The sequence below is a fragment of the Colossoma macropomum genome, unplaced genomic scaffold (assembly GCF_904425465.1).
Source record: "Colossoma macropomum unplaced genomic scaffold, Colossoma_macropomum, whole genome shotgun sequence".
NCBI classification, from domain to species: Eukaryota; Metazoa; Chordata; class Actinopteri; order Characiformes; family Serrasalmidae; genus Colossoma; species Colossoma macropomum.
Genome location: NW_023494792.1, coordinates 18561866 through 18586653, shown reverse-complemented (window position 1 = coordinate 18586653; position 24788 = coordinate 18561866). Strand labels below are relative to the sequence as shown.

The following is a 24788-nucleotide window of genomic DNA, read 5'->3' as shown; positions in this document are numbered from 1 at the left end:
TGAAGAGGTGTTTATTAGCTCTCTCGGAAATGAATGAAGAGCGACCTTAATCTCAGATCTGTGGTGTTTTGCCATAGAATACAAGCTTAAAACTGTGTAAAGGGTCATTTAGAATCGAGAGGACTGCACATGTTCATTACTAAACTACAGACTCAGGTTTGAGGGGCTCAGTCGTAATAGAACTGTAATAAAGGGCTAAATCTGCTGATCTATAAAACAAAAAAGAAATCCTCTTTCATGTTCTGTCTTTCTCTCTCTCTCTCTCTCTCTCTCTCTCTCTCTCTCTCTCTCTCTCTCTCTCTCTCTCTCTCTCTCTCCCTTCTATGCATAGATAGAAACAGAGCAACTTTAGAGTAGTCAAGGACAAGTCGTTGAAAGTTATGTGGATTAGGAGTAGATAAATATGATTTACTGATGCATTCACAAATTGGTTAAAGAAATAGTTTTAAATAAAAAATATTATGTAAATATTAAATATTATGTAAACATTTCACCCCATGCCTTAGGTGTAGTTTGTCATTGCTTGAAACATGTCTATAATTTGCTTCTTTCATTTTTCTCTGGAGCTACTGCTATAATAGAGGTCTGTTTTGAGTGACACTTAAATGACTTGTTAGCTCCATCTGCCTCGTAGCTCCAGTGCAAAACTAAATGTGTGTTGATAGCTTGACTACGTTTCGGGTAAAACGAGTGGAAAACTACATTTGTTTTTTTTTGGTGAACCATCCCTTTAAAGAGGCCACACAGCCTAAGTGACAGTCTTCCATGGGAGAATTCCTCACAGCCCCTCCTTTGGGCCTCTCCTCCAGTGAGCATGTGGGTGACCTTGAGGGCCCATCCTCCCATCCTCCCACACTTGGTGCTCACTGTGCTCAGGGACTGTGCGTGTGAGAGAGTGATGATAAAGCCAGTGCCGATGGCACACACTCTGTCTTCTCATGCCAAATGAGTCTTGTTGTAGTCACACTCGGGCTGTGCTGACCAGATGGCCTCTCTCTTGGGAGTGTGTTGGTGGTGCCCAGCAGATCACACAGCTCTGCTCTGAGATCTCCCACTCATACCTCTCTTCAGGCAATGCAGTGATGAAGTGAAAACAGTGCAGTGTAGACTGGGCTATTCAGACTGTTTTTTATTGTTAAAATACTAATGTGACCACACCTTTAGAGCAGGATGGGCCTTCATTTTTCACTTCACTTATCATTTCTATGCTGTTCTCCTGAGATTGAAGTCAGTGCAATCAGTCTAGTTCTATTATGCAACTTTGGGAAAACAACTTTAGGAAAAGCTACTTTTAAGGTCACTGATTCTCATCTGAATGTTACTAACTAATTTGGTATGACCTCTAAAGGGTCCATTAGCCAGGGAAGGTAACTGTAGCAGCACGCTGGGTGACTCTGCCTCTGTTTTCTTTTTTAAGACTCTAAAGTTAGGGTTACAGGATATGGATAAATACAAAATTACATTATATTTTGCAATAGAGCTGACTAAAATACATTGGTTATCTGTAGTACAGGTTAATGACTGCCCTGTATTATTGTTGGATCAATAATTACACTATTGTTATTATTCTTGTGAATGCTGTGGTTCATCCAAACACCAAAATAATTCTGTCTGTGATTCATCAGGATTTTCATAATATAAAAAAATGTGATTGGTTAGAGGCTCATTTGAATATTGCAGACTTCTGTGATATCAGTAATATTAAGGCTGCTGTTGTGATAAAAACTAACAAATAGCATATTGTGGAGCCCAACGTACAGTGAAACTCCTCAAAGCTGGACAGCGCAGTAATAATGACTCTGTAATTCACAGGTTTCCCAGTAGTGCAAGCACAGTTGGAAATGTCTGTTCTGTTTTTTTTGAGTTTATTGGACTGTAGCATTATTAGAAACGCATGATCGAATCTTATGTGCTTCTTCAGTATTTACAGTACCCCAGGCATAATAGAAAGAAGATGTAAAAAAAAAAAAAATTAAATAAATAATTTCAATAAATCAAATTAAAGCTGCACTGTTTTTCACATCTTGCATGGGACATTTACATCAATAAGTGACCAAAAAAGAAAAGTGTTTTAGTCTCGCATCCTCAGCCACAATTCCTACACCATGTGTATAAAAAGGCTCTTCAGCTTTGTGCTGTTGGAAAACACCCACACTGAAATATGGACCCTCAGAGCATGTGAGAGAGCACACGCCATGGACTGGAAGTTGATTTTTTTTTCCCCCAGATAGATCTCTAAATGTATTTACACCTCTCTGTATTCTCTGTAAACCTAGTTATCCAAAACCCAGTAGTTTCCCTTTGTGTTCCATTCACAGAATGGACAAGAGGAAAGAGACAAAATCATATGTTAAGAGAATAAATAAACAGAAGGCAATAGGAAGACTTCAGCACAGCCAGGCTGTGAGCAGTAGCTTTTGAACTATATATTAGGAACTGGTTGTTGAGTAGCAATTGTAGAACACTGACATATGAAGTCCTACAGTTTGTCAAACTTTAAATTTATGTTTAATCTACTGTGACCTCCAGTGAGGAGTCAGAAGTCTTAAGACAGCTCTTGTGATTGTTCTATATCTTCAAAGCCTTAGGGCCAGCGAAGGCCATTCTGAACGGCTCTATGATGATGAGTCAGGGGAGCTCTTTGCCTCCTCCATCACTGTTCCTTGGCTCTCCATTGGTCACCTTGGCTGTGGTGGTCTGTTTCCAAACATTAGAGGAATGATGTAAACAGATATGTCATCACCAGAGCCCAGTCCATCATTGGCTATCCTCCAGCCTCGGTCACTCAGCACCCCTCTGGCTTTCATCACCAAGTCTTGGGCTGCCATAGTATACCTGAATAACCAAGGAGAGATAGAGAGTAGCTGCTAAAGAGACTGTCATGCACTATTTAGGGCACATAAAGTGCCTAGGCAGTATTGTAGCATTGCTTATATAAACTATGGTCATTCGTTTTTACCACTCTGGCAGGGTAAAGCTACGTGCCATCCACGAAAGGTGCCATCTTTCCAAACAACCAGAAACAGAGCAATGACATTTTCTCAGCATGCTTAAAAAAACTTTAATTGTCCAACCTTTCATGACCTTGAAAAAAGGCCAGTTTTGGTTAATACTTGGCTAACATGGTCAATGGTCTTCTTGCCAAACTACTGTACTTTGCTGCTTGAAAAACGAGCATAGCTGGTCACCAGCAAAACCAGCATATGCTGTGTTTTGGATGCTGGTCAGCAGCGATGGAAGCTGTTATGCTGATCACCACCAAAACCAGCATATTTTGTGTTTTGGATGCTGGTATGCTGGTCAACCACCAGCACCAGACCAGCGAAAACCAGTATAGTGTAGTGGGTAAAACCTCTGCCCTCTGTGCTGTAGACTGGGGTTCAAATCCTGCCTGCGTAAGCATCCTGCGTTATACCAGTAAGAGTCCTTGGGCAAGACTCCTAACACTACCTTCGCCTACCTGCATAAAATGATCAAATTGTAAGTCACTCTGGATAAGAGCGTCTACCAAACGCCTAAAGTGAAAGTGTGGAAACAGGCATGGGATTTATGCTGTCTAAGCTGTTTTTTCCACCAAGGTTAACTAACATCAATCAGTGGCCAAACTACTGTACTTGGCTAACATCAGTCAGTGGTTTTTTTGCCAAACTACTGTCTGTTGTACATTCAGGCTGCATCTGATTAGATTCCCAGGTTATTTAGTAAGGTGGTTCTTCAAGTGTCTATACATTTGCTGTAAAGGTGTAATAACTGATGCATTTATTTGTTGACAAGTGCACAACCATGCTCTAAGAGACTATTCATGCCTTAATTTAGCTTGGGGCAGCCTTTCAGGGCAGGCTGGATATTTACTCTTGTGATCTGCTTTAGCACTGTTTCCCACCCTCAAGAACTTGCCTGTGATGGTCGTCAGGGTCACAGTTTCCAAGGAAACTAGTGACTGCCTCAGCTACTTCCTGGTTGGAGAGAACATCCCATAATCCATCTGTTGCCATAACCATGACATCATCAGCTCCATGCTCAAACTGCTCCAAGTTGTACACTTTCACCTAGACACCAAAACAAACCAAGTCCTTTATGTTCATCAGTTTTCTTTTCAAATAAATGCAAATGTTGTGCTGGAGTTTGATTTGGAGATAATGCTGGTTACGAACAAGAACTGAGGCTCTGTGCGTCACTAAGTTTTGTAAAGATCACCCTTTAATCCAAGTGCTTTAAGTATACTTTTGCTTAAAATTTCACATTGTTTCCACCTTCATGCACACATTTCAGTTCCTTACTGTTTGTCAGAGTCAAAACAAATACATTTTCCAGGATCAAGTTTCTTCATTAGCATCTTCAAAGGCTTATCTTGGCTTCATTTAGGCAAATCATACCACCATATACTACAACCTCAGTGCAACATAATTCACCCAAGGATTGTGTTTTTTTGGAATGTATCCACGTTCAGTGCCATCTCAGCATGCACAGTTAAGGGTTTAAAAAGACGTTGTTTTGGCTCAATACTCCAGCACAGTGGATTTCAAAATGAAACAATGAGTGAGGTTAATGTGCAGAATCTAATCTTTATTGTAACTGTATTGTGTCTACACTGAATTAACCTTGCTTTCACAGCACTTGTTTACTTCATGCACATAAGGGCTAAAAAAGATTTGATTCTAGATGTGGGATTTGTATCCGGACTTTTTTCAGGTTGTATTACTCAACCTGAAGACAAAGAGGTGCCAATGCCAGTAAAGTAGATGGTGATGAAAAAGAAGGCTAGGAGAAAACTTAAAACATCAACACATGGGAGTATAAAGGTAGTGTTAAAACTGGTATAAAGCTAAACTGTAATGAAAAACACTTTCACATTGATTTACAAATGGTTCACAGTAATAATTTTCAGTATCAGTAGTAATAATAATAATATTAATAATAATAATAATGCTTTAATTGTGTAGCACATTTAATACATATAATGTAGCCTAAAGTGGGTTTCACAGAGGGTTAAAAGATAAAAAGAAAATCCAAAATATAAATAAAATCACCTAAACACAGCAAGAATATGGTAAAATTCTATAAAAATAAGAAACATGAAAACAAAATAAGATGTTCTGATCCAGCTTCTTGCTCCACAATCTGATCAGCCGATAGCAGTTTGTTTTTTTGTGTTCAAAGAAAATACAGTTACATAATTTAGGTCAAATGTGCTAGACTGCCAGTTGAACTTATATTAATATTACTACATTTAAATGTGATATTCTGGACTGCTATGTTTTGTTTTTTGTCCTACTTTTTTAAAATGGCCATTTTGTAGTATGTTTAATACTGGCTTATGATCAAATTTGAATGACTGACCTGATGATTTGGCTTCAGTCTGCCTTAGTATTCTGCAGTAAAACTACCTTTTCATATGTGCATAATGCTGTACACTCTGAACTGATATTTTTGTTTTTGTTTATGTTTATGTGATGCATGTGATAAATTATGTGATACAACCATTTATAGTGTCTTCAATACACTGTTTTCATATCGCTCTTACGTGTGCAGTAACTGCTCCTTTCTGTAGATTCAACACACTATTTCTGCTAATGCAGTTCATGCAGTCATGCATTACGCTGCTGTTTACCATCTAATATCAGAGTTATGTTTTTTCTTTGAAAAGATAAAGGGACATTTTATTTTCTATTTCCGTCCACTGGTACCTGCCACTTACTCCCATGTTTTGTAGCTACTGCTGGGCAAAAATGGAAATAACTAACATTATTTATTTGGCAAATGTGTTCCCATCGTAACTTATCATTTTTTTTTTTTGTTGGTTATCTGAAATTTCTTCTACAAAAAATTTCTTTCTACAAAATATGTGTAGTAGTTGAAGTAGTATGAAGTAGTATATGAAGTAGTATATATTGTTTAAATAAAACAATAGCTAAGGAGTTCTGTTGCTTTATGTAAAATCCTGTGCTGGAGTACACAGCCAAAACAACAAAAACGGTATGACTGTACTTAGAGACTATGACAAGAACCTGCCCAAAAAAGCTCTGGCATAAAGAGGAGGGGATTCTTAAGATTAAAAACTTAGAGAAGCTAAGCTTTCCTTATCTTTGTATGGTTGAACTGTGGCTGAACTCTGCACAACTGTGAATTAAAGATCAAGAGAGCTTCAGAAGATTTTACAGGCAGTGCAGGGAGAGCACAGAGAGACTGCCATGCCGTCAGGGGCTGCAGTGCCTGAAGAGAAGGCAAGTAGAGTTCAGCTGTTTAAAAGTGAACATGTTGAAAGAGGCCGCCAAGTTCTTTCCACTCAAAATGACGGGACTGCTAACAAGAACATAATGCCAACATCCTGACAACCAACAACCAAATAGAGTGTGAGCATGTCATGCTTTCGTATAGTTGTACCAGGGCAAAAAAACACATCTTAAATTTAGATTACAGTTACATTTTAACTTGGGATGCACAATGATATCAGAATCATATCAGTATTTTGCTTAAAAAAATGATCAGCACTGGACAGATTTTTCGATTTGGCTAATATTTCGAACCCATGTTCAATGACATGCGTATTGTACTCTTGAAGAGCAGAACGTTTAAGCTAAAATGTCTATAATTTATTTTTCACTGCATTTGTAACCCTATAGCAATAAGTGTTATATTTCTCCATAATGCTAATTGGATTTGGTCCCATTTTTATAAATGTTTATGCAATGGACATCGGCATCACCCCTCAATTCCCAGATTGGTGCATCCCTAATTATAACTTATGCAGACTTTATCCATAGTCATACTCTTTAGGGAAACCGATTGTTAGCTTATCATTACTGTTTTAACAAAACCTAATATATATGAATATGTTAACGTTAGAGGAGAAGGAAATCTGTATTAGCTCTGATAGAACAAAACTTTATTCCAAGTAATTTTGAGCTATTTTCATTGGTCCATTTATCACAGAGTCTTTGCACAATGTAAGGCTGTTGGCACCTTTAAACGTGTTTAAAAAATGAATAAAAACAGAAAAAACATTAGTAATAAGGTTTTGATATGATATATAAAATATAATAATGTGCAATACATGTGCAATACTTCTTGTGCAATATTCCATGTGCAATACTAATATAATAATCCTATAATATTTACACTGTAAAAATCCTTACAGTGTAAAGATTCTTTTGCTTTTTTATTTATAATGTTTATATTGTTAATTTTTGTGAAGGATAGAGTTTATATTTTTATCCTGAGTTTATTTTTTATTTTTATATATTTAGTATATATGGTAATAAGTAACAAACTGTAACCTTGTTAAGAAATTAACATGGTTAATTACTTTGTTAATTCTGTTCTTGTTACTCATTTCTTGAATGCCTTGCTATCCCTTTGCTGCTATAGCTGTACTGTAAATTTCCCCTGTGGTGGGACTAATAAAGGATTATCTTATCTAAAAGGGCAGAGTTATCCTACCTCTGGGCAGCTGGAGAGAAAAGGTTTGATGGAGATGTCCGTGCCATGAACCTTTAGATCGTGGTCACCAAACCCCCTTGTAACACCAATGGTGGCCATCACTCGTGCCTGCAACCAAAGAAAACACTTAAAATTCCAAACTTGTTACTTCACCAGTTATAATCTGATCATTTATTGCCTAATTTAATTGAAAGTACATAATAAGCTCTAACAGAAGCTACTTTGCCTGATGTCCTTACACTGAACCAGAGTCTAACAGACTTGATTTAATAACCCTGACATGGCTTTCTTGCTCTTTCGCTGTGTTTTCAGCCATCTCCTTCTTATCCGCCTTTTCTTTTGTTCCTCCCCTCAGAGCACTCTCGACTTTATTCTTATCAGTGTGCTCGCTGCTCCTCGTATACCTCCGCTTGCTCATAGCGAAGGAGGGTAAAGAGTTCACGGAAACATTATCAAACGCAGCATGAGAGAAGGAGGAGGAGGACTATGCAGGCACCAAAGAGAGAGCCCAGCTTCTGTATGCACAGCAAATGCTTAATATGTATAATATGCATGGTAGGAGGCGTGCATTTACACTGATCTACAACCAGCTTCCTCCACTCTAATTCTTTATTTATGCATTGAAACAGCTGCTGCAAAACTGGTCTGAGATCAGAGAAAAGAATCCAAATCTATGAAGAGCTGCTAAAGGTCCTCAGGCGCAAAAGAAAAGTATCCTGAGATGTTTGGCTCATTATTGGGCCTGGCAGGTTCCCCGGTGGGCTTTGAAGTGCTTTGACGTTCCACTAGGGCAAAGCCAAGTTGCGATATCTGCACCACCTCTCTCGCACTTCAAAGAAAGTGATGTATAATTCCTCTGCTGGGACCCACTATACTGTTTTTTTTCTTGTTTAAAGGAGAGTTTCACAAATATACTGTCTCAATGTGTAAACAACAGTACAACAATATAATTCTTAAGTTCACACTACACTCTTAAAAAAAGGATGGTTCTTCAAGGGTTCTTTAATAAAAACAATGGTTCAATATAGAACTATGACCCCTCAAAGAACCGTTTGCATGCTTAAATGGTTCTTTGCATGGTGAAGTGTTCTTCAGACTGATGGAGAATGCTTTGTTTATAGTTCTATATAGAACCTTTTTGAAACGGGTTCTATATAGCACCCAAAACGGGTTATTCTATTGTTACAATGTCAAGCTTGAGTGTCTTTCCGAATGAACCCTTTAAGAACCATCTGTTTTAAGAGTGTAGTATGAGTTTGGTCTTATAAACTCAAAACTCACCTGCCAGATGATGTTTTTTGGACATGCACTTGACATATGATGTAACTTCATGAAACCAGGAGATAACTCCCTCTTACCTTGAAAGGTAAGGCTGAATCAGTGGCTATACTGTTATATATAAGTGTTTTTGTAGTCGAGAGAACAGGCTCTGTTAACACCAGGAAATGTAGATTTTTGCATTAAATTTGCCCAACTATTAATATCAGGCCAATATCAGCAAATGCTGGATTGAATATCAGAGGAAAAAAGAATGAATGTGATTTTATCTTGTAACAAATCCATCCTGAAAAAGCACCTACATTAATATTGTGTGATGCTGTTGGCCGTGTATTTCTTCCTGAGGGGTAGTGGAGTATTTGAGTAGTTTGAGTATGATAGTCTACTTTTTAGATCATCTTCTTAAGTAAAGTGCTTTAATTAAAAATACCTTTAAACCTTAGTGGTTTTTAAAAACAAGATATTGTCTTTAAAAATAGATATACAAGATATCTGTAATGGAAAAGAAAAAGTGGTGTTGCACCATCTCTACTCTTAAAAGGCTAATGTTCCACATTGTTCTAGCATTTTCACATGATATCCAACCTCTCTTTATCCCTTACATTTAAACAGGATGGTTTTGTTACTGTGCTTTTAAAACTGATATATGCAAATGAGCTCTGTTCTGACTGGCTGTCCTGTATTGTGTCTCATTCAAAAAGCAGTTTAGGCTGAAACACTTCTAGTAAATTCAGTGTGAGTGGGCAGAGCTAACCTGCTGTAGGCAGAATAGGCGTAAATGGGTTGTTGTGTTTTTTTACATTACAAAAACAATGAATTCAAAACAAAATTTTGCACGTTTTCTGCAAGAGTTTCTGATGGACTGTATGGACTAAGGATCAAGCAGTATGTTTTGAAACATCAGCTCATACTACATTATTTTATTTAAAAAAAAAACTGAAAAAAAAATTCTATGGAATAGCCCTAATATTCTTTGCCCTTTACATGTTTTTCTGTTAGCGTCATGAGCCATCAGACTCAACCCTTTTCAAACCTGATGCTCTCCTTCCTTATCATTCTTTCTTATATCATATTCGGTTTTATTGTCTGTCTTCTCTGCTTCACTACAGAAATTACAGTTGGGTAAACAGCCAGGACACACACATCCAACAGGACGAGACAGTTGTAGCATTAATTTAAAGACAGGTTTGTCAGTGTAAACTCTATAGTTTTGGATGCTGGCAGTTTTAAAAATGTCAACAGTTCACTTTGAAAGCACAGTTTTAGAAAACTACATCATTTAAAATGTAACATCATTTATTTTTATGACCAGCCAACAAGAACTAACAAGTGAAAGAAATGGAGTAACAGATAAAGAGAAGAATAACTTCTCCAGTTATCTGATCCAGTAAGCATGTTTACATGCACTTAATAATCCAATCATAATCGGATTTTGGACGTTATCTGATTATTTAAGGGGTCATGTAAACAGCATAATCTGCATATTCTTAGATCAGATTAAGGCTGTTATCAGATTTATAGACATCTGATAAAGAGAGCTGCATTTTAGCTCAGTAATCGGATTTCTAAGCGCATGTATCTTACTCTGATTTCTTTCGTTTTTCTCAGTCTGCACATGCACGAAAGCAGACCACTGCCCCAGAAGTAGCAAGCAGCATTTAGCACAGCACCCACAAGATGGCAACAAAACATATTTGGAGTGACGCTGACACCAAATACATGTCAAGCAAAATGAAGAGTTTGAATATTCTCACACTTATTCTCACAATATAACTCACACTTTATGGTAAAGTGACCCAGTGTTTAAAAAAAAGCAGAATAACGAGATGTATGTTTACCTCATGTCTTATTCTGTGAGTTTACTGGCCGGTTGCAAAAGCTAAAATCAGATTATTGTCTGACTCATGTAGACCCGGAGCTTCCTCATTATCTGAGTGCATGTAAATGCATTTGTTGTTGTATAACTGTAGCGCTTGAAGTTACAGTAATAAACTCACAAAAGGGATGGCACTCCAAAGAAGAAACCAAATCCCTAAACAAAAGTATTACATGCTGATTAGGACACAAACCAAACTAAAATATCTGAAAAACGTAAATCACTGACTGGCTTAGTTTGAAGATTTAGAAACTGTCACATGAAACCATAATTCTACATCCTTTCAGTCTGGACACTTGGATTTGGTTACAGCACTCAGTCTACAGTGTTCTCACACTCACCTTCTTCCCCTCTCCAAACACCAGAGGAAACTTCATGTCATCCTCCTGAACAGTTTTATATGCCCTGCACACAAAACAGAGAACATGAAAGAGTTTATTTTACAAAATACAGTGCTGAAAACTCCCCCTGCACAACAACCACACACACATATGGACCCACCAAACATATTTCTGTATGCATGAATGAGAGGAACATATCCTTTTGCACTGATCTTGGACTCGTTTAGCCTGTCAGAGGGTAACACTTGGCTTGGTGCTGAAGCTGGTTTTACAGCGGTGTGAAAGAAGACAGAAGTGTAAACAGAAGGTCATTTCTCAGATTGTCCTCTGGAAGCAGTTACTCTTCACCAGAGCATCTGATCTAGTATGCCAAAAAGCTACATGAATGTACAAATATCATTTTTAAGTTAAGGGAGTTGCTGAGAAATAAATGCAAATTTGGAGATCACAGCTGAAATCTGGCTGCTCCTCTGGCCACTTGAAGAACACAGTGTTTCATGCCAGCAGGGCAGCAGGGCATCTGTCTGTAGTGCACAGGACATCTGTCTATATACACACTACTGTTCCAAAATTTAAATGAAATGTTTTCAACAATAGAAAACCAGTTTGGTTTAGTCTATGAATACCAGATATCAGTACAATATCAGTTTTGTTCTTTAATCTTTGTTTATGCTCATGAATACATACAGTTTTGTTCATAATTATAAGTACAAAGTCAAAATACATTACATATGTAAATCTGAAGGGGAAATATGCAATGAATGTATATTAAATAACAAAAAGAAAAGTGTCTGAACACTGGTTTCCCCCCACTGAATCGGCCAGAGTACATCAACCTGAGTAACACAAACATTCTAATGTCAAAATATTTGAAAGTTCAGAAAAGGAACCGATGAGCCAAATACACCAGAGTGAAGAGAAAGCTGTGGGGGAAAAGTAATAAAAAAAATTCATTTAGATTTGAGTTATTATTATACGTAGATTATTCCAAAATCACAGAGTAAGCTGGAAGACACTGAGAATGAAGTTATAGTAAATGTAACATTCAGAATGTCTCATTTATGAAAAGTGATGATCATTACTTTCTGTTGATTATATGAGGTGATACTGTAACTAGATAAGTACAGTGCATAATTTATTGTATAATAACTCATAATCCTTGAAATATTAAGGAAAATATCTAAAAGTACCATTTCTGTTGTCTAGTTTATAAAATTTACATCTGCATAAGTTATTATTGTGTATAAACTAACACAATTAATGTAACAAGCAATTCCAAACTCTTGAATGGTAGTGTGTATCTTCACCTGATACAGCCTACTGGGATCTAGATACACTCTGGGATGCTCACCTCTCTCTCTCGCTCTCACTCTCTCTCTCACACACACACAAAGTGCATCCAACACTTTAACACAGTTCCACACATCACTCACAGCAGCCCCTCGTCTGTACAGTTACTCTCACTATCTCACCTTCCTGTCGAGAGAAAGACGGAATGAAAAATGAAAGAGGGCAGAATCACTGCAGTCAACACATGGCATTCTCCAGGAGTCCTCAGAGAGTTCAGTTACATTCCACATACATTATACATACGCATGGAGCACACACACAAAATAAGCTACAGAACCTACTACAATACAGGAATGATTACTGTCTCTATTCATTTGTCTTATATTGAAAATTCAAGTCAGACATATCAGATCATTTATTCTTGAAGATGATTTCTATCAGATGCCTCATGAGCTCAGCAGCTCTCCTTATTATGATCTATTATAAATATGTTAAAATTACTAACAAATGACAGTTCAAGCAAAACAAGTAGATCTTCAAAGTATTCAGGCTTACAAAACTCATTCAGAATTCATGCATTTGTTATATAACTGAGCAGTTTAGCAGAAAGGTCTGTTCTGTGCAGCTTTTGGTTTCTTTAATTACAAATAAATACACGGCACCCTAAAGGATGCTAATGACTCAGAACTCTATACTAATTTATTCTTTGAGTGTTCTAAGATTAAACTTTGTGACTTGCTAAAGTAATATTCTGTCCCACAAAGCGAACATAGGCGTGCAATTCTAAATGTTACGGCAATTATTTTTAACCTAATAAAAACCTTTTGTAGTTTATGTTATTGACTTTCTGGGTGTTTCTGAATATTGTATAGTGATTTGCTGACCTTTGGGGGAAACATCAATTATAAGCTAAAAATAAATGTGAATCTGAAATTGACAAATAGACGTAACAGACCCTGATTAATATAATAATATGTAGGTGTAAAATACTCATTATTCTGAACCATCAGACAGAGTGAACACTACAGCTGATGTTCACTTACCAGCCCTTCATGCTGTAGTCTCTGTATAAGATTCTCTTCCCCACCTCCTTCTTGCAAACTGTTCTAGGGAACTCCAAGTGGGTGAACTCATTCCCTAACAAGTGGGGCTGCATGTAAGCCTTGGAGAAAAAGAGGATGGGATAAGGACAAAGGAAGTCTTCTCATCTGCTTCACAGACAACAGATTTTTACTTGAGAGCCAGACTGAATGATATTGGGTAGAAAAAAGTGCTAATAATAGCAGAATAATAACTCAATAATTAAATAAGTTTGTAGGGTTGATATAATTGTAAACATTCTTCCTAATTGTCAAGAAAGTTAACAGTAAGGTACTGCAGGACATTGCTGCAGGAGCCAGGCCTACTGTCTGTGGGTCTTGCAGTAATTTCAGGGTTTCACTGTTTTGAGTCTTCAGGGGTTTTACGTGTTTTGGACAGCAAGTACTGGAAACATTCTGTTCAAAACTGACAGATTTAAAACTGAAAGGTGGATCTTTTTACTGCTAGACGATGGAGTGCATTCCATGGAAAATGCAAAGTTAATCTAGCGTGGAGATATTGTAGAAACAGAAAACAATAATCAACAGAAAACTATGAGCCAAGCAGTCTGAACAACAATAACAGAGATCAGGTGTTCTCTTCAGTACCACTGATGTGATTTTCTGGCTTTCAGCAGTTCCACTTGAGCTGCATCTGGCTGATTTTGCCTGTACTGAGAGTAAGCTACGGCTAACTAGTACTGCTGGACTTTCCAGTCACGTAGGCCTGGAGATATTCTCTTGTTTGGGTACTCAATCAATTCAACCCACGACCCACTTACAGCATCTGAATATTCTAGCCAGCCTGACTATTCACAAAACCAAAAGAAATGAAGGCTTACCTGCTGTTCATCTGTGATTACAGTAAAATGAAAGCTTACTTACAGCCCAGTGGAAAATCATTAGAAATTTTATAACATTCTTTATAATCATGAATACAGGCTTTCACCTATGGAGAACAACAAGCTATTTTCATTCATATAGCCATATCTTTTCACCCCTCTCATGATAAATTCTGTTCACATGATGTCACTGTACACAGCAACAACTCACTTTACTTCTAAAAAGTGTCAAAACAAAGCGATGATTTACTTTGTTAAAACTGACTTTTAAATCAGCGAATCGATAAAAATCCTTGCAGTTATTGTAACAGTGCGTTCTCTAATTTTAAGCCTTGATTTTTCGTCTCCACTTTTGGACGTACACACCAAATCAGCTGTCTGATAGTCCTGTCTAGCTACAAAATGTCTGGATAACATTAGTTAAACTCCTACAAACTGACCTTAAGGAACCACTTAAATAAAGAAGGATTTGGCAAGGAATTCTGAGCTGACTGTAAGCTTATGGTCTCACCAAACACTGAAGTCTCTGTCTCTCTGACTCTGGAGTGAAGGCACTTGACATGGGAATGATCTCTCCTCCGCGCAGAATAATGGCCCTGGCAAAGAAACAGAGTACACTGAGTAGGAAGAGATCACTACACTCTTTCTTGGCTTGGTGTAAGTGGCTGTTACATGCATAAAATAAGGTGTTCACTGCACTAGCTAAAGAGAATGTTTATATTCTGGATATGCCCTTCATACACTGAATATGAGTCGCCTTTGAACTGTGGTGTACGACACGCATCAAGTCATTGTCAGCACATGAACCAGACATGAAACATGCTGTGACAACTTGTGATTCCATATCAGCAACAATGAGTGTACATAATATCAAACAGAAGGGGTCTTACCTGCTGTCCCCTGCATTGGCCACAAAAAGCTTTCCCAACAAACAAACAGCTGCCAAAGCTGTACAGCCTCCGGAGATATCATACACATTCTTCTCTCTGCCGATGTGTTTGTCCTGCAGGTACCCGTGTTCCCAAAAGAAATATAAAACAATATTAGCAAAGAATCATTAGAAAACTAAACACTTCACAACAGATCTGCCATTAACTGTTCAATGTACAGTATGTTGAAAATTAGAGTCTACATTGCTGCATACAATTCTAACTTTTCCTGCCATCTAGTGGCTGTAAATGAGCAACTACCACTTTCATTGATTGAGGAAAAATTGGATTTTTCTAATTCATCTCATCATTCACTAACATTATATAAACAGTACTGTTCTGTACATTTTAATGCACAATTTCTAAAATCTATTTACTGAGTCTGACTTATTGGAAAAACATAAAACATAACATAAAATGTGCCATAATTGTTGCACAGGTCATCTTTTTATGTTTTATTTTCTCAATTTGTAAAGTTCAGTAAATAAAAACGTATTGTGTATTACAAAGTGCAGCAGTTTGATCTTTATAGAGGATGTGTTACTTATTTTCACTTAGAAAATCAACAAAACATTATTTGACCAGGGGCGCTCAAACTTTTGCACACGACTGTATGTACACCAGTTTAATTGTCCAAAGACTATAAAATTTGTAAAATTGTTATTAGTAAACAATGATGAGATAAATCAGCATATTGAACCCATATCCATAGATCTATACTTATTATGATTTATAATACATTACAGTTTATGAACATTATCTTGTGGTCTGGTTTTATACATCACCAGAGCTGTCACTATCAATTGTATTGGTAATTAGGTATTCTACTGGTTATTTTAATGATTACTTAAGTAATCAGATTTCTAAAAGGCCCAAGTCTACCTCTAGCCTTTTAAAGTTTTCTTACTGTAAAACAGCCCAGTAGGGGAACCTAAAACATGCACTGTAATCATGCAAACTGACAACTAGTCATTGCCGATTTATCAAGAAGGTAAATGTAAGAGATTTTAGATTGAAATCAAGTGATCAAGTTCAATTGAGTAGCCATGTCAGGTCTGCACACTGTTATCTTCATTATTAAAACTCACCATCTCTTTGAATGCATTCTCGATTGCTCCGATCACAAGGCTCTCCTGCTTCACCTTCTTCTCCATGAAGAAGCGTGGAGCCACGGTGTTTGGAGAGCCTGGAGCCCCCGCGGCCCCCCGCAACGAGGCCGCCCTGGACAGAGCTCGCTGAGACGACCCTCCAGAGGGGTGCAGATGGAGGCTGTTCTCCTCACCCAGGCAGGTGGGGGGCTGGAGGGAAGGCTTCTGCAGGATCTCCAGCACACTCTGAAGCTGCTCCTCAATGTGCAGGTGTAGAAACTTAGAGGCAAAGACTGCAGCACCCGAACCTGCATGTCCATCAAACAGAGCCCAGTAGTGGAAGTACATGACCTCCTCTTCCTGCTTTACACACACAGTAATAAATAAGTTAGCACACATACACTGAACATGTTAGATACAGTCAGCCGACAGATTATTCTACACTTTCTGTTCATTATCACACAAAAAACAGAGCTATTAAAGTGCATATGTGTGTATGACTTTCTCTGCTATTTTTAATTATTCATTATTATTATTATTATTAAGTGACCTTTATTAGTCCCACAACAGGGAAATTTCACCTCTGCAATCTAACCTATCCGTGCAGTGAAACACCACATACACACTAGTGAACACACACACTAGGGGGCAGTGAGCACACTTGCCCGGAGTGGTGGGCAGCCCTTTCCACGGTGCCTGGGGAGCAGTTGGGGGTTAGGTGCCTTGATCAAGGGCACCTCAGTCATGTACCGTGGGCTCAGGGGGTCAAATTGGGGACTTTCCAGTCACAACCCTGGTTCCCTAACCTCCAGCCCATGACTGAGATAATGGGATAATTTTATGTCATAGCTACAAACAAAATGTTTCATAGGGTTTCCAAAGTGCTACTTCGCCTCAAACCATTATCGACAAATATATGAAGTGAAGCATTATTATCATCATCTAAGCCTTTTTTCTCCTGGGCCACTGGAGTCTATCCCAGTGGTCACTGGGTGAAAGACAGGAAACACCCTGGACAGGTCGCCAGTCCATCACAGCAGAAACACAGACATACACTTTAACATTTCCAATTGGCCTGACTGCATTTCTTTGGACTGTGGGAGGAAATCGGAGCCAACAGAGGAAACCCACGCAGACACAGGGAGAACTCCACAAACTCCACATAGAAAGGAGTGTGGATGGCCAGCTGGGGAATCGAACCCAGGCCCTTCTTGCTGTGAGGAGACAACACTGCCCACTTCCATCCACAGCATTATTCTACCCTTTCAAAAATATTTTCACTTATGAGTTTATTAAAAAAGAAACATCAAATCTAAGCATCTTTTTAGTGTTTTACTTGATGCATAACGTTGTGTAATGGATAAAACAGGTGTGACAGTGGTGGAGATGAGCTGGTAATGCTCTCACAGTGTTTTCCAGACTTGTGAGCGAGTTCTCCCTGACTTCCAGAGCTTCTCTGCTGGGCAGTGAAGAGCGCCTCCTGGGGGTTGGAGTGTAGTTTGGGCTGGACGGGTCTGCAGGTCGTCTTCTCAGCTCCACCACCTCACAACAGGCCTGATCTTCATTCAGAGCACTCTTACCAGCATTAATCACCCTGAAGAACAGAGCAGGAGAAAGTATTAACACTTAGCAGGATGGCGTTCTCATTTGAAAAGGAAGGATTTGAAAAAGGAAACAATATGGTCAAAGCAGGTAGGAAATACTTTTTAAGGGGCAGTTTTTGCCCTCGTGGCCTAAAATTTAGAAGCATGTGGACACTTTGCAAAATGCACAAAATAACATAATTTAATAAGAATGCACTAGTTAAATGATATCAGCTATAGAATTTTAAAAAGTACAAATGTAATGTAAACATAAGAACATTTATCTACAGTTGAGTGCTTTCATGCTGTCAGTTTAGGACCAGAGGGTGAAACAATGCGTAACATTGTAGATGAAACCGAAGTGTCAGCTATGCTTTGTTTGTGCCATAGTGACATTTATTCACACTGATTTATTACATTTTTAAATTGATTCATTTTAAAGGGTCCATATCCTACATTTTCCTTGTATTTTACAAGTCTACTTATGCGTTTGTGTGGCTTTATGTACCAAAAACGTTCACAATTCATTTTTACACGATCACTTTATAACCTCTCTTTATCAGAAAATAAACAGGATGTTTTTGTTACTGTCCTACTAAGACCGATATATGTAAATGATTTCTGTTCTGATTGGCTTTCCTGTTTTGCGTTTCATTCAAAAAGCAGTCCAGGCTGAAACACTCCTTATAAGTAGGGGAGGAAAGTGCTGTACATTGAAAAAGCAGATCTATGAAAATGCGTAGGTTTTTGTGACATCAAAAACACAATTAATTCATAAGGAGCTGTTTTTCTCTGGCACTACATCAATGAGCCCAGAGTAAAACACTTATCTAAGATCAGACTTCACTGGTCCATGTAGCCCTATCCATTTTTAAAAGGCATAAACTGATGTCAGTTACTATGATGTTTAATAGATATGGGCCTTTGTCTGTACACTGATTAACGGGTTCAGCACACCAAAAACATCTGTAACATTTTCCTTAACTTTTTCCTTAATCAGGTATTTCAACTACACTTAATCTATGTGTACTTTGTAATACCTGTTAATATCTGTCCATGGGAAGCAAAGTCACAGTTTGTAGTACTTTTAGGTGGTGTCCCAACTACATCCTCATTGGTCAAAGAGAATGATTAAAGATGTTTAATTAGGAAATTTGAATTTTTTGTTATAGTACGCACAAAGAAAACCACCTAACTTTTTTGTGATCAGCGGACATGCTACCTTAAAGCACATGTGAAAGATAAACATTGTGGAATCTTGTTTATTTCAATAGAAAAAAGAGAAGTCTGGCCTTTTGATGTTACACTTGTTTGCGAATGAAAACATTCTGAAAATGACTTCTACTCTACTGCATCGTAGTTATAGGGGAAGTGAAAATAGGACCATTTCTGCTTATGACCCACAGCATTTTACTGCACATCCCACAGTGACCCAGTTGCTTCTGAGTGATTTGTCAATCCCAATCTCTAACGTTCAGTCAGGAGATAAAGCCCTCAAGGACAGAGAGTGGCACAAATGCTGACTTCAGTCTTCAATGTTCCATCTCAGCTTGATACAATTATTACTGACAAGGCAGGCCAGATTACATGGATGGCAGCGTCCAAACCTTCCCTGGCCTTCCTAGTTAAGACATTATAATTACTATACACTGCAATGCGTTACACATTTCTAGACCAAACAAGTATTTCTGTTAAGGCAAACACTGCAAGCTTCCTACTATGAAATTGCAGAAGCTATGCCACACATTACGTCACTGTAATGGACTGACTCAGCTGCATGACTGAGGAAGCTGCTGATATAGATAATCAGTGGTCTTTGGCAGGGAAGACACAGTTTAATGATGTGGATGGAGAAGCAGTGAGGCCTCTTCCTCTGTGTGCATGACTTTGTACAAATTATCCATCAATTTTTTTGCAAGCCTGTATCGAGTAGCCGGCGGCAGTAAGCACACTGTGTCTGAACTGCACGCTCTGTCTGAAATTCTACTCTTCAGGGCTGGGAGTCTCAAAAGCAGATGAGTCTTAAATGGTAGAGTGCACATCACACTGAACACTCCCTCTACAGGTTAAGAAACTAGGCCCAGATTAGTTAATAAAGCAATGTTATTATTTTCTTTTTTTTTAAATGAACACCACCGCAGGTGCAAAGGACATATCGGATACACAGTCGTATGCAAAAGTTAAGTCAATTTACATGTTTGATTGATTTTCTAAGTGAAAGTAACCAATTCCTGCATATTTTAATGCACAATTACTGTTTATTTGCTGAATTTAACGTATCAGGAAAAAATTAAGCATAAAATGTGGCCTGGGCAAAAAGTTTGATACAATTTAGTATTTTGATGCTTTGTTTTTTCAATATGTTAAATTCAGCACATAAACAGAAGTTCAGAAAAGATTTGAGAAAATTTAGATTTGTTCCCTGAAGAGGATGTATTAACTTATTTTCACTTGCAAAATCAACAAAAACATGTAATTGGACTATATGTGTTCAAACTTTTGTACATAACTGTAAGCCTTCGATTTTATGTGTACACTCATACTCTCACGTCAGGTCAATCAATGTATTGATCATCCACTAATAGCTCTATTACAGCAACATCAACCCAACACTGTCTGAAACTGGCTTTTATACTGTACAGCCTACTCGCTGCCTGTGAGTGGTTTGTTGGCACAGAACATTGCTTTTAGAGTAGTCAAGAATGAGGCACCCCGACACACCCTGGCAAGCTTTTTAATTGACTCCAATATTGATGCAGTCTCCAAAGTCTAAAAGTGATTTTCAGCTCGATCCAGTCAACTTCCTGACCAAGTTACTGGACTATCAATGAAATTGAATGACGAGGTCACAGTTCAAACTTGGGCTCGCTGACACAGCCTTGCTGCATGTTGACAAGGTTATAAAGTTTAGCTGTTGTTTTTATGAGTGAGGAGTAGAAGAGTATAAAGAGTTAGCTGATTGGTTGATAGTAAAGTACAGACTAGCAGTGAACACCTGGCAACATTATCAATTAGAACAGGGATGTAACAACATAGGAACCGCTGATATCCAATATTTTTCATGTCCATATCTGCCGACGCTGATAAAAATATCAATACAGTGTAGAAATCAGGACTAGATCCACCTGGATTAGCATTACAGAGAAATATAACATTTATTCCCGTAGGGTTACAAATGCAGCAAAATGAATCAAATGTGGATATTTTGGCACACTAGACCAGCTTCACTTAAATGTTCCGCTCTTCTGGACAACAATAAATACGTCATCAAAAATCAGTTTGAAATAGGGGTGGGAGATGTGGAAAAAATATTATATCACGATACACAGCATGCATTACAAAATTTCACTTTTCTGACAATTAATAAGATGAAATAGACAAAATAGAACCTGTAGTGCCTATAATAATAATAATAATAATAATAATAATAATAATAATCCTACAACTACCATGATTTTTATTTATGTTTTACTATCTAAACTGCACTAAATCCATTTAAACAGGTCTAGTTATACTCACTTTGCAATGAAACGTAGTTAGTCAGTGTTCTTTAAGTACTGATGATCTCCATGATAGACTCAGAAAAGCACATTGAGACATAATTTGTCATGACAACAATAAAATATCATCATATTGCCCAGCCCTACACTGAAACACTGGTAATACCTGGGGGCTACTTAAGAAAACAGTATCACTGTGATTCTGATATCATCATGCATCACTAAATAAGGGTTTACATGTGTACACAGCTGTGACGCTCTATTACAATAATAATGATAATTCCAGTGTCTTTAAGCAAATCAGAGCTGTGATTAATAATGAATCATGAAGGTGTAAGACATGTACATGTACCGCACACAAATGAAAATGTCTACTCTGAGCTACAAACAGACTATTTCATGTATGTGCAAACCTGCCCGTAAGGTGTGACTGTGTTTGCGGCTGTGATGAAGCCGGTATGGAAGAGCAGAGATGCAGTATGGAGGCAGGAAAGGTGGATCAGCTAGACGGCGTTTCGCAGTGCTTCATCTGATGGGTCGTTTTGTGAAGCCGGCAGATCGGCCTCTATGAACGAGCGTGTTGAGTGAATGATCCTCCGAGCTGTGTGGGTTATTGCCGGTGGGCTAATCAGCGCGTGCAGCAGCAGACACACAGTCACGCCGTCACACAGTCGGTGTGTAGCTACTCACTCGGCGTATCCGGTGGACCAGGGCAGGCGGCTGGTCTCCTTCACGATGAGGATGGGTCGCGCGATGTGGTCAGCTGAACACTCCACCTCGTCTGGACTGAGGCCGAGGAAGTCCGGCCTGCAGTAAGAGAAGCGCAGCGGCAGGTCCGCGCGGGGCTCAGCGGCGCTCGCGCCAGAGGCCATCATACCGCCGATGATGGTGGAGACAGCGGAGCGCACCCGCGTGAGCATGACGAGGAAGAGGAGCGGAGAGAGAGCCGCAGTGCAGGGACTCACACACACACACTCACACACACACACACACACACACCGGTTTACACACCGCTAACAGCCAGACGCCGCCTGAGCACCTCATTCACTTCAGTTAAGGAGAGAAGGCGGAACTGGACTCCCACTGGCCGTCATGTGACAGACCTGCTGTAGAGGGTGTGTGTGTATGCGTGTGTGTGTGTGTGTATGTGTGTGTGTGCGTGTGTGTGTGTGTGAGCTGATAGCAGTAGGTCAGTACAGAGGCTGTTAGTCACACAGAGAGAAAATAAAACAGCCCTGTTAAACAGACCATCAGCAGAAAACTATCACACTGAACTCTGTACAAGCATCATTTATGAGCTTCATAACTACAAAACAAATGAAAACTCATGCCTGTAATAGGTTATATAACATTATTATTATTATTATTATTATTATTATTATTATCATGCACATTTACCTGTTATTGCACAAAATAAATAGCCTGCAATTTACCTTTGCTTTGCCATATTTGTTTATAAATGAATGTATAAACCTATACAGCACTGTGCAAAAGTCTTGATACTGTTTTAAACCATTTGTTTCTGCAGCAAGTGTCAGTGAAAACATCATATGGACTATTTTACCTAATTAGTTCAAATGGTTAAGCATCCAGATCTTGGTTATTTACAGTATTAGGTTATGATGTATTCAAACCCAATGCATTAACTGAGATAGTAATAAGCTAAATATATACAAAAATCATAATTTTCTATTGGGAGGAGGCTGTTCCAAACTCTAACCCCTAAATGTCAACTTCTTTTTGATTTATTTTATAGTGAAGTTAAAAGATTTAGACTTATCCTGAGTTTAAATTTTAAATTAAAACATTATTTTAAAAGTGCTGTTCCTCTTTTTCAAGACACTGCCGAGTTTTAGTCCATAGACTCTTTTGTGTTTTGATGAAATTAATAATATTTATTATTCAAAGCTGTGTTAGCACTTTTGAGTTCTGCTTAAAGGTATACTCAGTGATACTCATACTGTTTACCACCAACAAAGGTAGTCAGGTAGGGGCCCTTCAGTCATTGGTGCCCAGGGGCCTGCAAGTCAATGATCCCGGCCTGGTTGTGATTTGTAACAGCTGTAGGGGCAGACTGACATGAAACATGGTTGCTGCTAATTTGCTCCCCCTTCGATCTAGACAAATTTGGCAGTGTTTTAATAGGTAATAATGGTAATCCTTTGACTTTAATGTACATTAAGTGTTGTTTTCTTGGACAGGGATTAAACCAATTCCTGCACTTTATTTTTCTTTCAACAGAGAATCTCTATTTGGAAGGCTGTGTAGCCCAGAACTCTGCTTAAACGCTGTCCAGAATAATTAGTCTTAGTGTTTTGGGGTTGTAATCTACATATATAAACATAAAAGAGGAAATTATTTAGTATGTTGGACTTTATTAGCTTTTATTGGCAGAGTCCTGGTTCTCAACCTGTTTCTTAAGGGTCTAGCTGAAGTGGAAACTGTGAGTGAATTTGCCAGAGAACCAAGAGCAGCAGATCTGTCATGACCTCTTGTGACTAATCCTCAAGATGTGGTACTGTGTGCTTTGGCATTGACTTGAAATGTGAGGATATAGTTTTAAGTTGTAGTGAGTGAGTAATTAATGCTATTTGAGTAAACTGTAAATGTATTTGGATTTAGTCAAAAGAGCAGGTTAACTGTATCTAAAATAGACAGACAGATACACAAGCACTCTGCTGGCTCCGCAGTATAGGAGGTTCATTTGTCATGAAGTAAAATATGTTTTAAGGAGAGTACTTTGCCACTAGACGACACTTAGAATGTCAATCTTTGGCCAAATGATATACCATTTTGCCAATTTGATCCAGCTGCGTCTGGAACTAAACATGCAGAGATAAAAGTGCAGAACTGTATAAATATTTTTGTTCATAAATCTGTTTTATGACAGAGTAATCTTGTTGAGAAGTAGGCGTAAAATATAGATTTAGGCAGAAATGTTCCATAGCACTGCACTGCTAGAAAGGAGAAAACAGATTAAAGGACTGTTTGTTCATAAAAATAAATTTAGGTTGTTTTTTTTTAGGTCAGAAGATGTTTGGGAATGAAACTTATTCACATAAACATAAACCGTAATGAAGGTTCACCACTTTTGTAAAGTGGTCTATGCCCAGTTGGCACAACTGTCATCTATCTGTTTCGACCTACACTTTATATCCACAGGAAGACCTTTGAGGTGGTGGGATCCAAATGCGCTGACAGGAGTAAATATGTTTAATAGCACTCATGTAACTTAATAACACACTTCTCACGTCAGCCTATAGCTCTACCCCCCCCAAGAGGTTCGTGCACATTCCTCTCCTGTGTTTCAGTCATCAGCAGTCCAGCTGAGGTTATAGCAGGGAATGCTTTGGAAAACAAACTCCGTAGTGCTGATGGGTAAATTTATGGGCTTAACAATGCGCAGACTCCACATGCATCTGCTGCCTCTCACTGCTAAGCTTGAGGATGTTCTACAAGCAGTGCTTTGGATTTACCACTGGCGGTTTGTTATTTTTATTGCTGTTTGCCACAGTCGTGCTGTCCAGTGTGGAAAGGTCTGT

General features: G+C 38.4%; 1 protein-coding gene across 2 annotated transcripts; it reads right to left on the bottom strand.

The window, feature by feature from the left end:
• Nucleotides 1-1951: 1951 nt before the first annotated feature.
• ppm1h (protein phosphatase, Mg2+/Mn2+ dependent, 1H) lies at nt 1952-22306 on the bottom strand. 2 transcript variants are annotated; one of them, XM_036576372.1, is made up of 10 exons: nt 21937-22306; nt 17571-17757; nt 16164-16523; nt 15037-15149; nt 14658-14742; nt 13269-13387; nt 10936-10999; nt 7441-7548; nt 3898-4049; nt 1952-2835 (listed from the first exon to the last, which is right to left on the bottom strand). In XM_036576372.1, exons 1-10 carry the CDS (start codon nt 22164-22166, stop codon nt 2679-2681), a joined length of 1575 nt encoding a protein of 524 aa, XP_036432265.1. In that variant the 5' UTR covers nt 22167-22306; the 3' UTR covers nt 1952-2678. The 2 variants fall into 2 exon arrangements, with proteins under 2 accessions (XP_036432265.1, XP_036432264.1); XM_036576371.1 differs by having other exon boundaries at nt 16164-16526; nt 21937-22166.
• Between the last annotated feature and the right edge of the window lie 2482 nt (nt 22307-24788).

Coding starts and splice junctions, on each gene's coding strand:
- ppm1h (XM_036576371.1), bottom strand. CDS start 22,166: ATGCTCACGCGGGTGCGCTCCGCTGTCTCCACCATCATCGGCGGTATG. Junction 17,758..21,936: donor TGGTCCACCGGATACGCCGA/GTGAGTAGCTAC, acceptor TCTGTTCTTCAG/GGTGATTAATGCTGGTAAGA. Junction 4,050..7,440: donor TTCTCTCCAGCTGCCCAGAG/GTAGGATAACTC, acceptor TTTGGTGTCTAG/GTGAAAGTGTACAACTTGGA.